At 33.9% G+C, this 15,882-nt stretch overlaps 1 protein-coding gene across 1 annotated transcript; it reads right to left on the reverse strand.

Moving 5' to 3' along the window:
• Positions 1–8,959: 8,959 nt before the first annotated feature.
• LOC135130060 (alpha-tocopherol transfer protein-like) lies at positions 8,960–10,183 on the reverse strand. The gene is made up of 4 exons (XM_064057374.1): positions 9,993–10,183; positions 9,774–9,933; positions 9,344–9,719; positions 8,960–9,281 (listed from the first exon to the last, which is right to left on the reverse strand). Exons 1-4 carry the CDS (start codon positions 10,129–10,131, stop codon positions 9,027–9,029), a joined length of 930 nt encoding a protein of 309 aa, XP_063913444.1. The 5' UTR covers positions 10,132–10,183; the 3' UTR covers positions 8,960–9,026.
• Positions 10,184–15,882: the final 5,699 nt, after the last annotated feature.

Genomic DNA, 15,882 nt, shown 5'->3' on the forward strand with positions numbered 1-15,882 from the left:
AGTTAAACATATTTTTTCTACTTTGCGTTAACAATGGCCTTATGGTTAAACCGAAAACAGAGGAAGCCTTTGTGAAACTGTTTTTAGTAATGTCGGTTCCACGTTTTCTAGAACGTCACATGCCCGTCAAATTTAACACTAGAACGACGGAGGCGGTCATTTCACCGCTTTTGAATTTTTGTTCTTGATATCTCTGGTTTTATAAATTATTTCGTTATAATCCTTCGTGACAATTATTTATTTGTTCTTGATTGTATGTGGAAAAAATCGCAATTCAATAGGATTTTTTGTCGCCTGTGTGGAGTTATGTCTTCCTAGAAAGACGGAATGCGGTCATTTGACCGCTGCAATAAAATCAATTCAAAAATTCTCGAAATAATTAAAATTACCTGATACCCCATATTGTCAACATCTGGACACAATTTCCACTAAGATGCTTCGTAATTTTCATGATAACTTATTTTATTTGCGCATTGCACGTGCTCACAATCTTTAGTTTGGATCTTGTTCTTATCGTGAAAGGTGTGTTTTTCTTGGTAGTTTTTGCTTTGAAAATGTCGCAACAGCCGGTGAGAAAATATCTGACAGATCTAGAGTTATTCGCAGAATTGAATAATTCGCCAGAAGACGGATAGTGGTAATTTATATCACACAAAAGTTCTCAAGTATAATACTTCTACGCTGACAGTTTATCAAGGAAAAAAAACAAAAATGTTTTGCTTTTTAGCCCTATGCATCCTGATGTAAAAATTCAAGATAATCCAAAAAAGTTTCCGGCAACCATAGCTTATTATAACTCTACAAAATATGGCGTCGATATAGTAGACCAAATGGCTAGCAAATTTTCGGTCAAAGCCGGATCAAGGAGATGGGCGGTTCACGTTTTTTATAACATTTTAGATTTGGCTGCAATAAATGCATGGATCTTATATAAGGAAGTGACAAAGAAGAAAATAAGCAGACGAAATTTCCTGTTGCAATTGTGAAAAGAACTCGTAGCAAGTGATGTTGGGTCAACAAATCAAACTAACAAAAATGACCTCCCGCCTAAGGAAAAGTTCACAGGAAAAAGAAAACAATGCCATGCAACTAAATGCCGCAATAAAACAAACCGAACGTGCGATAGATGCAAAAACACAAAGTTACAAATTTCTTGTGTGCAAATTGCTTTGAATCATAAGTTTCAGTTTTGACTTCCACTTTCTAATGTTTACGTTATTGTAATTTCGGTATTTAATTAATTTTAATAAAGTATTTACGCTATTGGCCATGTTTTACTGAAAAAAAATTACAGCGGTCAAATGACCGCAAGCCGTCCGTAGAGGTATGCGCTAAACGCCGACCTCCTAGTGTTTTAACCGATCAAAATCATAAATTCGTCATTTGACAGTGTTGCCATCTACATTGATCATGTTAAAAAAACCCTAAATAATAAATCGTAACCAGATTTTCTATTTTACTTTATAAAATCATGAGCAAAGTAGAAAAAGTTATATACTACACTCGTTTAATAAGACCTACTGAAGCATCGTTCCTTTGGAGCACTCCTCGCTGCGCTCGTCGTGCCCCAAACCATTCGTGCTATAATAGATAGTCTTATTAAACTAGTATAATAATCTACTATTGTACGTTAAATTTGCACTATAAAATTCACCACAACATAATTTTCGTATTATAGCAATACCTATAATACATTTGTTTTAGTAAAGTTTAAGACCATGTAGATTGAAACAAATGCACTGGTGCCATTTAAATTGGTTGATAAAATTACATAGAAAACGTTAAATCTAAAATAATAATTTTATAAAAACAAGGAAACTTTTGTTCTTTTCTATTAAATTACAAGGAGATCACGAGATTAAAGTATAAAGAATCAATACAATTAATTCACATCATTAACAATAGTGCAAAATGTTATTTCGTTAGTTGACATTTTGAAATTTTTTTTTGAAAAAAAGAAAATTTTGGACAAGTCAAAAAAAGGACAATTAATTGTCTCACTGGGCGGCCCAATCATTTACAAAGAGGGTAAAACTAATATGTTCGAGGCTACTGCCTTAAGTATGGCCTTTTACGCAACTTTCCGTCAGATGATAAAAACTACCGGCAACTCCATAACGTCTTAATTTCACAGATCCTGATCAATGATCATCTCTGTCGAAACCCTTGCTACAATCTATATAAATTGCATCAACTTATCAGCCTCCTTTTACAGCTTCATAATCAAAAGTAACACTGCTGTATCCGAGAAAAAATGCATGTTGTCGTGAACAGTTACCGATTTAAAAGTTGCGGAGTATTAGTTATTAGTTGTAATTGATTCAACAACTTTACAGAGGGCAGGTATACAAACAGGGCAATTACTAATGTTGGATATATTGGCTTTGTTTAGATAAGGAAACAGCATACGACTGTCTCCATGTTTCAGGAGAAAATTTTATATTTACAGATTCATGATATAACACGTTAAGTGGTCAAGAAATGCTACAACTGTTGTAAGAACTAAGCTGATAAACCATCAGGCCATATTATTTTTTAAATTCTAGAGCTTTTTTTTAAATGTGTTCGTACTTATTTTAAAGCCATATAAAATTTCTTAGTTTTGATAATAATAAAACCTGTCATACACAAGAGAGGAAATTTTCATTGGTACATACAGAACTAAAAAATTCGGCCGACATATCACAAACAGAATTGTTATGTTATATCATGCATGGGCGTGTGCTGTTATTACGCGTTTTTAAATTTAATAAAAGTTTAACGACAGGTTTTAAATCTTAGTTAATATTAGATTCTACATAAACCAGTTGTACAATACCAGTATTTTTAAATTTCTTATGAGCTCTGCGTTTCCGCTTAATGTTTTTTTTTTACTTTGTTTAAAAAAATACATGTGAGAATACCTTAAGTTTTTAGAATATTTGGGAATGTATTTACATGTCAATAACGGAATAAATAATGTTTACTTCCTCTTGTCTTGTTAAAGCTCGTTTACTGTCGTCTGAACTAACTCGGTAAATTAGCCTTTACACGCACCCTGCCTGTAAAGCGTTACCGTGGCAGCTTTACAGGCACCGTGCCTGTAAAACGTTGTCATGACAGCACCGGAATCAAACACACATTCGCTGCGTCGGCCTTTTTCTTAATCTCACTAATACTGTGCTAATACTAACGTTAAAATCACCTTCAAACTCTTCATCTTCATCGAATTCCACAATTAACAGAGCTCAGAAACAAAATTAAACTATTTAAATTATTAATCGAATTTACAAATTGACAGTCCCGTTATTTTCAAACAATTCAATTTTCCATAGTTACCGGAGCAAACTATGAAAAATGACTTTTTTTTTTTATGACTGTAATTTCAAGTAAAATTTCTAGAGATGCCAAAGTTGTTCATTTTCAGGATTTTCAGCAAGAGGAAGTAAAACGTTGTACGCGGCTCGCTTGCAACTAGCCTTTACTGGGGCTCACCGGATTACAGGGCTCGCTCCTACGTCGCTCGCCCTGCAAACATTCCGGCTCGCCCGTAAAGGCTAATTTACTAAGCTTGCCACGTAAATAACTATTAAAAGACAGACGAAAACTATTATTATCGGAAATTTACAGATCAAATTAACGTTGAAATATAGTCCTTAATTCGATCATAAGGTGCTATACGAAAGTAGTAATGTGACTGAAATTGATATTACAGGCACATAAGTTCCCTTGTACTTCAAAGTGTAATGGAGACTGGTGTGAATCAATTGAAACAAGCTACATAAAGAATAAGCTGGTAATATATGCTGTACTTCGGTATTTGTCCATAATGGTAAATCTAATATATTGTTGTTCAGCTGACACAATTCAAAGTAGTTGAAAGAATAGCAAATTACGTTATCAAATAAAGAGATCGACGAAGTACTGTTTTCGAAATTGTTGTATGCCACATGTATCAAATTGTAGGCGACAATGATACTCGTATGTGGACTGAGGGTGGGTATTATGAATTTAGTCAATAGATGTTACGTTATATCAATAAACGTTAATTACCACAAAATACTAGCGAAAACTGAAAGGAAAAATCTGCCAAGTAAATAAGCAATCATTAAGATTATAATTTTCCGGAATATGTACAATACCCAAAATCCTATTCATTGTGAAAACTAACAGAAACAAATGCTGAAACCGAAAAATGGTCCGATCGAACTGCGATGAATAGGTACACTATCTCCCCGTGATTTATTTGTAACATAATAATTAATTAGTAATATATCGTCACTGAGCCAGGCTTCGCATAAAATGACCACATTATAATCCAAGATAATTCCGAAAACATTTTGACGTTTTAGTGTGAAGTCCATAAATATTCTGATAAAACAAATATAATGGGTACAAACAAGTTCATTTTTTTTAGTTATTGTTGGTACCCTGTGATATAACGTATTGTTAAGTATTGGTCCCCGATATTATAAGTAATAGGTATGCTGACTAGTCCCTTCAGTTAGGCGGGCTTTACTTGCTTCAGGTACCGTACTCAGTATTCAATAGAGAGAATGTTTGTAAACTTTTTTTTTTAATCTTTAACTGGACTACTATAATTTTGCTAAGTAATCAGATTTTTACTTTTTGCGTCGTGTACATTAAAATGTCATTAGCTCATGAGGAATAGTTGAACAGGGTTGTGGAATAGCTTAATAAAAAAATATATATACTCTATCATCTTTATTCTTAGTAGTGTAAGATTTAATATTACACTACGTTAATGTTCTTCAGCAACTTTGATTTATATTATGTTGGGAAACCATGTATATGTTACAGTGAAAGCTGGAAACCTGTCAATGCCAACAATCACTAGGGCATATTAGCATTTACTGAGAACTTTTGACTAGTGTATGCTAGCATTCCTTAGTGATTGTTAGAATTGACTGCATTTCACTGTAACATACAGGGTTAGTCACGAGTGAATTACTTCTGAAAATTATTTTTACCCAACCCAAAATACTAATACCCTGTACCACTTGATATTATCTAAATTTAAAATGAAATGCCTAATCCATGATTGCTTTGACTTTGGCAGTGTCACTTTGACGTTAATTAATTTTTAACATTTTTTTTTCATCGTTGACTCGCCTCTAGAGCCCCATTGGATCGACGACATACAGTCAGATCAATCTGGGCTATACTGAAGCCGTAAGTGCTCTACCAATGTTGTTCGCTGCTAATGTGCATGTGTTAATTCGCCATCTCTACGTCACCTAGAGCCACTTCGAAGTGCAAATCTGCAACTTCTGGACTTCTTCGGCCATCCATTTACAAAAAAGCCGTAGCATCCCCCCAAAATGCCCAACATTTTCAACAGATTAGTAGTTAAATTATTTACTTACTTGTTTGAGTTTGTGTTGTAACCTTTGAATAAAATGCAGTAAAAGGAATTTTTAGAAATAATTTTCTCGTGATTAATCGGTTGTAAAAGATCAAGAAGCACACTGACAAATTTATTAGCGGCGCCGGAGGAGATTTCCGACTGGCTGCGGTACCACCATGGACATTCGCGTAACCTCCGTTTCCACAATTGTCAAAATGAGATTGCCAAACTCAAAGCAATCATGGATTAAGCATTTCATTTTAAATTCAGTTAGTATCAAATGGTACATGGTATTCGTATTTTGGGTTGCGTAAAAATAATTTTCAGAAGTAATTCTCTCGTGACTAACCCTGTATATACTAAATAGATAGTTCAATAAGATGAAATTTTTTAATATTTCGTAAGTTGCTGTATTACAGAAGTATACAAAGTTCGAAACTAGTTCCTTTGGAACTAGAAAAAAGGAAATTTAAGTTTCTTATTCGCAAACATATTATTATTAATATTATGCATGTAAAACTTGAAGAAAAAAGCCTTAAAAAATAAATGTGATCCAGAAACAATTTTCATCTTTGATCTTGATTTGATCACTTCATTTAATACATTAAAAATTTCGAAGGACCACTGCTACGCTCCCGCAAATGACGACGAAAAATATAATTTGTTTTGCGAATATTAGAATAATGGACAAAGATCGTAAAAGGTACTTGAATAAAAGAAATGTGGAGTACAAAACTTTCTATGAAAAAAATACAAGCTTGTTTTTTCGTACGTAGGCTTCCCATGCTTCAAAAATGTGAACAAGTATGAGTTTACAATTTTAATAAAATGCTCCGGGTTTCACCATACTACATATAGACTAGCAAATAATAAATAAACATGTTTCTTGCATATCGACAATATACAAAGTAGAAAAATGATTCTGTTCATTAATAATTACCTCAGGTGATGCAAACGTCACAGATTTGGTTCAGTTTTAGAATGTATATATTTCAAAATAGTCAATACATACACGGCACAGAATGGAACAACAAATTTTTTATGCACCTATAAAGATAAAGATAACTGACACAAACTGTGTTACAGGACAGATTATCAGTTTCATTTTTATAACAACTGATCTGCTCCTGTATGTATACTATCCTCAAACATATTTGGCGTTTATGACTTCACACCAATTTGACTCCCATTATAATTCAATAGGCCGTCACAACCGGATGTCTTAAACCCGCTCACCGATACCTACCTGAAAAGACCTTTGTGATTTTGTTTGTTAAAATTTTCAAATTTCAAAATTTCCTTACAGAACATGATTTATACTTTGAAGAAAATTACACAAAGACACAATTATTAGAAGTGTTACACACTCGAAAATTTGAGAAACAATATAAAAAGATGCTATGGCGCGAGATCGTGGATTTAGGGTGATTAGACTTCCGCCGTACCATTGTATATTTAACCCCATCGAACTAATCTGGTCGCAAATGAAAAATAATATAAGAAGGAATAATACGGCACCAAAATTTAGTAGTGCAACAATTGACATAATTAGGGAAGAAGCTTCTAAAATAACTGCCGAAATGTGGGCCAATTGTGTACGACATTCCACAAAAGAAGAAGACCAGTACAGGGCACGGTTGATAACACCGTTAATTATTAATTTAGAAGAGTCGAGTGATGATGACAGTGACTATTTCGATCAATAAATAAGCAGTAGTAGTTAATAAGTAAATAGTTGTGCTGTAAAAAAAGATGATTGAGTACAAAGTTACTTTGTTTTTACTTAAAATAAAAAACTCGAAAGGCGCAGTTGTCGGTAAATGCAAAACTCAGTCCTGCCCTGTGCTTTTACCAGAAAAGGTCTTTTCAGGTAGGTATCGGTGAGCGGGTTTAAGACATCCGGTTGTGACGGCCTATTGAATTATAATGGGAGTCAAATTGGTGTGAAGTCATAAACGCCAAATATGTTTGAGGATAGTATACATTGTTGTGGGGAAATATCTCGCCATCAAACATGTTTTAAAGAAATCATATATTCTGTTTTGTTCTTAAGCATAAAAGTATTATTATAATAACAAACCAATCAAATATAATCAAAATTAACCGCCGAACTAACGAATCATATGTTGTCGTTCTACTAATATAGATTAATACATACGGGTTTATTAAAACAGTTATTTGATGACGTCGCCGTTGCAATGAACTTCTAATAAGATTTACAAGACTGTTTGTGGTTAGGCTTTTATCTTTACCCACAAATATTTTATATCATTTGGTGCATATAACAGTGTTTGTGCTGTATCATTTTCTCGAACTAACCAAATTTTTCTGCGTGACGTGTATAAATGTGGGTTTTTTTTATCTACACTAAAGGTAAATTTACTTTCACCTTTTGTCTGGTACTTAGTTAATTTGTTTTAGAAGTAATGTACAAGCACAAATTTTAAATATCCACGTTTACGTTAAATCTATAACTGTGTGTGTATACGAGCTTCACTTCTTTTCTTTTTCGCTTTTTTTCATGAAGAATCTTTTTGGAGACTTTTTGTTCAACCACTCAGTATTTGTAATCTCATAATATTTCAAACTAAGCGCATCGTATTTAAAGGCCAGTACTAGAAAACGTTAATATTTTTTTTCGCCTCATGAATTTTGAAGTTCACTTTACAATCGCAGATAGACCAATCGTAACTTGCTTTTTACACAAGTAGTGTGTAAAAGCTCCAGCAATGCGGGAAAAACATCAAAAAACACTGGCCTTTCAGGAGTATATGCAAAGTTTAAAAACCCAATGAACTGAATTTAAAATGACTTTTTCTTACATTTGAAAGTACGAGTATTACATTAGTAAGTTTAACATTTAACCCGTTTTATAAAACCGAAATCGTCAAAATTAAATCTCGGCTTTGAAACAACGGAATGTTCTCGATTATAATGGAAAATGCGATGTAACAACTGAAAATAGTCATGAAACTTTATTATTTAGACATGTTTTTCTAGATTAGTGAATTTTCTGTGGTTTAAGAGTTATATTTTGTATTAATAATTTTTAAGATGCCTAAACTGCAAACGCATTCACTAAAATGAGCGTATGGAGCTGTTTTCTACCTAGTTTTCTGAATTCAATGTGGTGGTGGTCAGTATATGTTTAAACTGATTTTAAACTTCATTTTGTGCATACTTTTTCCCATATTTGTAACCCAAAACTAACGCCCTAATCTAGGGACATTTTTTCATTTGAAAATAGAAGATATGGGATTTTCAAAAGCGTCTTTTTTCATATTTGTTAAGATTAATATGCTAATCAAGGATCGTCTTTAAAATTTGCGTCCTGGTGAAAATAAAACGCCCTACTCAGTTGTTGTATATGCATAAATAAGTACGATTATTTTTAACACAATTAAAGACTTAAACATAATTTTAGATAAAGAACTGCCATTTCAGCCAAAGTACAGTGAAAATTCATGACATCAATTATCTAGAAGTAATAAATTTTGTTAGACATTTTTTGTTATCTATTATGGTGCAATCAATACTCTAACGTTGATTATATCAATTCAAACCATTTGCAGCCATAGATTTTATGCATTTGCAAAAAAGAGCATACGAGAATTACATAACATAATTTATTTGTTCCTCTTATTGAATTCTGATAAGATAAAGACCAATGTTTATTTTATTAATCAACGGCAAGCTGTCGAAAAGAACCGTCTATTCCATAAATCGATTCAGAGGTTTTCGGTTTTCCTGGTCTATTCTTCTCATTTGTTCCATATTTAGCATCTTCAATAAACCAATCACGATAGCTTTCAACTTTGGTCTTCCAATAGGCTACGATGTCTTCTATTTTGCCACCTTCTCCACCTAGTTCTTCCGGAAGTACTGATTTTGGTACAACTTGATGTAAATCCTCTGGAGTTTTACATATGCGCATCTAAACATAATTTAAATATGAAACTAACAATAAACGCGTTTTGAACTGTTGCCGTCACTCACCCTGTCCCGCACTTTTTCAGTTAAAAATGGTTTAAACACTCTATGAATTGCGTCAAAGACAGGAGTAACATTGAAAAAAATGGCACCTTTAATTCTATTCGGATAGCCATGTTGAACACAAGTCATAATTTTTTTCACCAGTGATGGAGAAACTGTTGAAATTATGTGAGTCATCGATAGATTAGACATATCATGAAGCAAAGTGGTTCCAGCCACGGCAAGATTGTCATCTTCTAGTAACAGGATGTCCTGTATCATTGCACTAACTTTAAAAACTGCAGCTTGATCTAAGTCATGAATAGAGACAAGACTATTTCTTGCTAGATTATAGCGCGGCCCAGCTGGATGAGCAGTCTTTGGTAAGGGCAACATTGGCCTAAAATTATTAATTCAAGACATATTTAAACAATAAATCTAATGTATTATTTACCCGACAGACAACACTTTCTGAATTTCTGGTCGTAATGGATCTCGATCCGCGTAGATTTCCGGGGTAATAGTTTTTAAGGTGTAATGCATATCTATTTTTTCTTTAGTACGCTCTAGACTATATTTGCAGCCTCTTAAAAATGTTAAAAGTAACTGCTCATCTACAATTGAAATAGTTTACTAAGTGGGAACATTTTTCAAAATAAAATTAAAAACTTACCGGTCCTTGCTGTTAAGTACGCCTGTTTAGAAAGCCAGGTTTTAATGTGAGCCAAATCATCAGGAATTCTTTGGGGATCTTCATTTAGCTCTTTTATGGCCACGTCTTGCAGTTCCGTAGAGAGCTCTCTTAAAGGCATGTTGCTTGTTTAAAACCGGTAACAGTGACTGTGTGTGAAGGTTATGTCGATGGGTTTAGAGATAGTAAGAGACAGATAAAAAGTTATTATCAGCTGATATCAGCACTTAGTCTCTATGCAAGTGTTAGCTGATAACATGTAATTACTTCTACCCGTACAATGGCTTTACCAATTCCCTTGTTACACCTGTTAATAATAATAAATGTTAAACTTATGTTACGTTTTTAATATTTATGTGGTCAAAACGAAATACTAACAGAGATTTTTATAAAACAATTTATTAATGATGTGCTAATGATTTTCACAATTAATCAGTAACTACAACAGTGTAACTACAGGTACAAAAAAAATAGAAAAAAATTCTTGTTGAGTAAACCCCTTAAAAAAAAACTGAGGAGTATTTAAATGGCTGTTGTACAAATCGTTGCAGGCAATTAATTATCTACCATCGTTTTTTATTACTCTTTGTACCCTTCATTTCATAAACGTTCCTTCGTGATAAAAAAATTATCTTTATCATAATAAAAAAATACGCCCTGCAAATGCATACTGTTGAACTCTATTTCGTGCAAAAGTACGTACTGAATTACATATCATGTGTTTATACCATAGATGTACGAGTATAGGCGAACTTAGTGATCGTTAGCTAAAAAGACAACTTTTTACGCTGTTGGCCATTTTGAGACATATATTCATATTATTTTTAGAAAATAACTGATGTACTGACCTCAAGGGAGTAACTTCTTGCTTAAAAAAATTATGTAGGTACACATATTTTTGAGAGGGAAAAATTTTAATAATTAATAATACATAGGTAACAAAGTCGATTAAAGTCAGTTATTATGAAATTATAAATCAAGGTCGAACTTGGAAGTATATACTGTCGTTTCCAAAAAATGTTATGAATACATAATTCAGCAGTACATCTGAATACAAGTTTTACTTAACCTAAGTTAACTGTAGAAGAATTTTCTACTAGCCTTGATGGGAACCCGAGGCTATTAGCTAATCTGATCTTGTACATCAGATGCATCAATTTACCGCTACTTGCCTATAATGATGCTTATTGATATCGTCTTTCTCTGTTTGTAAAATTGCTGGGCTCTTCAACATCCGTGATGTAATCAGATTGCATTTTGAAAAATCAAAAAGTTCAAGCAAGTTATTATTATTATTATTATTAGCGATTTATTTCCAACGGGCAAGCCCTTGGAAATACACTTCCACAACATTGACTCATCTTAGTGTTACCACTTTCAAGGGAACATTTAATAATTTGCTTGATTTAAAACAATCCTGAATTCCGATTTGCTCCTCAAGAAAAACTTCTACGTCCTGTGAATCCAACTAAGCCGTTATCTACGAACACAGTTAATATTAGCATTTCGTCCTTTTTTACCTTGATGTATAAACACGGAATACCTTCACTGACTCTAAATCCTAATTTTTGCAGAAAACTTCCGAAAAGGTTCGTTTCAGCAGCTGGCTCTTACTTGACTCTGATTTAGTTGGCAAACTTAAGTTTGTTGTATCTTCTTGATTCTTTCATGTGTGTAGTTCTAGTTCACCATGCAGAAACCGCGTTCATACTTCGAACTACACAAGATGCAGCATGTTCTATTGCAGCAATGTAAGAATTGCGCGAATTGAGCGAATCGTTCCCAACTTTATTGCTGGATTGAAAGTTAGTAAAGCCACAAGACTGACTAACCATTCAGGCCTTATACAAGCTGTTATTGAATTGAATGCAAAAAACTTAACTGGTTGTAGGACTCATTATTAGCGTAAACTTTTCTATAGGAGTATAACATTTTGTTCAAAACTTAATTGTTTTACACCTAAAATTCGAAATACATGAAGTATGAAATCGCCCGCGATGTGTAGTTAACAAATTAATACCTACATTCTTCAAAGCAACAGAAACCATCCGGTAATATCAGGTAATAAGGTCGTCGCTCACATGTGTTCAAGAAACAAATAATAATAAATAAAAGAAAACCTAGTTTATTTTCCAAAGGGCTCATTTATTAACAACAAAATAAATACATGTTGTTCACTGTGGTACCGTGCGTTGGAACAATAAAAACATAAAATATTGGATAGAATTACAAAGTTTTTGCAAACTTATAACACTCGACAAATAGTTTCATTTGAACGATCACAATAAATCATCAAATATGTAAATGCCTCTAGCACCGCAGGCATTTCACTTATTTATAAAATTCGCTCAAAATACCATCCTTCTCTTTTAATTTATGCTTGAATTAGCCGGGTCATTGAAGTCTGTATTCTGTCACTGGATTTTGACGAATTGTTTGAGCCACCACAGCATTCACACGTGTAGTTACTTCTTCCACAGAATTCATGGCGATCGCGTACACTAACTAAAAAAATAACAGCGAGTTAAGTCCGGGGAACGAGACACACACGTTAATGCAGTATGGATGCAATTCTTGTTCGTGAAGGGTCCGTTCTACAATACCCGTACAAAATGGCAATCGACAAATGCTGATATTGACCTCTTCCACAAAAACATCCAAAATTTCGGGTTCCAGATCCAGTACCCGATCTGTGTGTGAATTTCCTGAAATCACGTCGGTGTGAAACTGCTGCAACAAACGTGTGTCCAGCTGGAAGGTTTGTGGTTTGGGTTTGGGAAGTGTACACTGTACTCAACTCTCACCTGCTGGGTATTGTCCGCAGCTTCACAGCTACCCAAGTACCATATCCGTGTATTTTACGTTGGTATAAATCATTGTACTATCTTTTGCACTGCAAAAATTACCCGAAAACTGAAAATTCACCACCCCAATTGCACGTTTGTAATCAAATCACAACGGGCTTAGTCGCTTTTGCGGCAAAAACTTGCACTAAGTGTTTAGCCAAACGAAAATGAATTGATATACTGACCGGTTCGTCAACACGAAGGGGGGGTAGGGGGCAGGCCAAAAAAATGAGTTTTCGGATAAATGCTACCTAGCGAAGTTTCATATATGTACATATTTATGAGTTCTAGTATCAGTTCAATTGTTTGCATTCAATTCCACAACAGGCTCTATGTGTCGATTGTACTATCAGGATTACTTTTTTCACGAAAAATGCATTTATATGGAATCGTTTTTAATCAAAATTTATTGAATTAGCGTCAAAATCAACTATGTCATCTTTCGGCATAGTCCCCATTAAATTTTATACAGGTAATTCACAGTTTTAGAAGAGCTTGAATACCCGTAGAAAAAACTTCTTCTGATCGCAAGCACAACTCCTCATGCACCGCCTATATTACTGTATCATTTATCTGATTTTTTTTTCACCTAATGCCTCTTTAAAGGGACTAAAGGAATCGTAATAGGGTAGGACTACGTTAGGACTGTTGCCACCATGGAATCTGGAGGATATGGCGGTGCTTTATTGTAGTGCAAAAAAAATTCCAACACTCAAAGACCCGTACCTTTCGGTCTGATGGCCAGCTTTGAGACGGTTCTTTAGGAGTTCTCAGTAGTGCTTGCTCTCTTAATCTCGAGAATACACTACACTTAGGACTCATTTCCAATCACAGTCATTGCTAAAAAGACATTATTTTTTTATTTATATCGTTACAGGAATGTTTCACATAGTATTATTGACGTATTATGTCAATATTCTGGTGTAATACTCCAGTGAGGTCCCCATTTTTAAACTGCCACTATTTCAACATTTTACTTACCGAGCGTAAGCTGAAGAAGTATCGTAATCGAATCTGTCGGACGAATAGCCACTTTAATGTTTTTTGACGTAAATTACGATAAAATAAGTCGCCCATTTCTGTTTATCTGTCTGTTCGCCGTCTGTGACAATTTTTATTAGAATCTCGAAACCACAGGACCGATTCTTCTCAAATTTTGTGTGTTACGAATATGATGTAGGTGGTAAAATGCTAACAAAACATTGCCTAATTTGCCCCACCAACAATGTGATAAAACCATCTCCAATTTTTTGTCAAAAGGAAGTTGTTAGTTCTACACAAAGCGTTAATAAAATAATTTTTCTAAAGACGGATCCATCTTCTCTAACTGCTCTTACTTTCAGTGCCGCTTTGCTTGAATAATCATCTTCAACTTTTTCTAGGGCAATGTTATTACCATTACTGATGAATGAGCAAAATAAACGTCAGAGCGAGTATGGAACACAGGTATGGATCGAGTTCACGATCTTCGGTGGTAAGCTTTGGACGTTCTGTGCCTAGTTTCCGTATGACTCAAAATTTTCAATTCTTCTCTTCGCCAATAAAACTGTACTTTTGCTGGAATCCAGTTCATCAGCAATAACTTTTAGAACTCGCGTCAAGTCTTTGTCAAATTATATGCTTCTGAAAACAAGTTAAAGGCATTTGTAGATTTCTATTGCCAAAACTTGAAACTGTCAAGATGACAAATTAAATTTTTTATTGACAATCCAACTCTAAAATTCTTAACCAATAAAATGGCAGGATTGTTCGAAATTTGTCCAATGGCATTCACCGAAAAATGTTTTCAGTGAAAAAACATCCTTCTGTTAGGCAACAACACTGTTTTTCAGCGAAAAAATGTATGTCAAATTAATTTGTCAAACTTGTAAAATGAACTTTAATAAAAAATGATAATGGAACATACAAAAATACATTTGAAACTGAAATTACTGATTACTGATTGGAATAATAACAATTCAAGGTACAATTTTTATAAATCTTATTTTCCTTTTCATCTTCTTTTTTCTCCACTTTCGACAGCTGTAATATCTTGCCTAAATGTTGTTACAATTTTATTGTGGTGAGAACTGTCTAGCTGCAAATAAGGACGGATAGATCCTGCCGAAGAATGTCCTGTAATTTTTGTTAATTGTTGTTCGCCAATTCCAGCTTTTGTAAGTTGACTAAGAGCTGTCGAGCGTGCAGAGTGATTTGTGATTTTTCGGCTTTTTGTATCCAATCCCACTTTTTCAGCACTAGTTTTAAACCGTTTACTGAATTCGTTTACACCAACTGGTGAATTTTTGTACCAAGACGATGTCTTCCATGAAGGATTTTCTGTCAAACATAAACGATCCGTTTTAATAGTCTTGCCTTTCTTTGCCAACATCTTCTCTAAAGTCTAAAAAAGATATTTCTAGAAAAATAAAATAAAAATGCTGTTATTGTACCTGACAGGGCACAAATCTGGATCTCCATTTGGTATTAACCATTTACTTTAATGGCGTAACAGTCAATTAGTGAGCTGTTAACAGACATACATAACTCCTAATTTTATTTTCTGAATTTTGCTTTGTTTACATACGATAGTTTCTTTATTGTCCACGTTCCAGTGAGCGCCACAGTTAGTTCGAGTGTGATGTGCTGTGAGGGCGCCTCCGTGGTATAGGTTTTGTGGTTTTGTTTTGTTTTGTGGACGTTTCAATAGAAATTGTTGCACTAGTTTTGTAAATTAATACCTTCTCTTAAACCTCTTTTTTCTTTTCTTTTAGTTATTATTATTAAAAGTTGTATCCCGGTTTCTCATTTTCTCCAATATGGGCGTTGTTTGTTTATTTTGTGAGGGTGCCGTAACACCTACAACTCCATCCGTAAAATGTGGGTCATGCAAAAAGTACGGGCACATTAGATGTTTGAAATTAAACGAATCTGAGATTGCTGAAATAATTAGCAATCAATCACCATGGTTATGCCCTAAATGTTCTCCACCTTACACTTCAGTTATAACTGATAAAATCGAAGAAATCATGAAAAAACAGTTAAGT

The sequence above is a fragment of the Zophobas morio genome, unplaced genomic scaffold, assembly GCF_036711695.1.
Source record: "Zophobas morio isolate AGI-343-1 ecotype UQ-CSIRO unplaced genomic scaffold, CSIRO_AGI_Zmor_V1 ptg000017l, whole genome shotgun sequence".
Classification (NCBI taxonomy): domain Eukaryota; kingdom Metazoa; phylum Arthropoda; class Insecta; order Coleoptera; family Tenebrionidae; genus Zophobas; species Zophobas morio.

Bases quoted from the DNA above. Each gene is read 5' to 3' on its own strand.
- LOC135130060 (XM_064057374.1), bottom strand. From the start codon at position 10,131: ATGCCTTTAAGAGAGCTCTCTACGGAACTGCAAGACGTGGCCATAAAA. The intron at 9,934-9,992 runs GTAAGTTTTTAA...TTTCAATTGTAG, and splicing joins GTACTTAACAGCAAGGACCG to ATGAGCAGTTACTTTTAACA. The intron at 9,720-9,773 runs GTAAATAATACA...TAATAATTTTAG, and splicing joins CAGAAAGTGTTGTCTGTCGG to GCCAATGTTGCCCTTACCAA.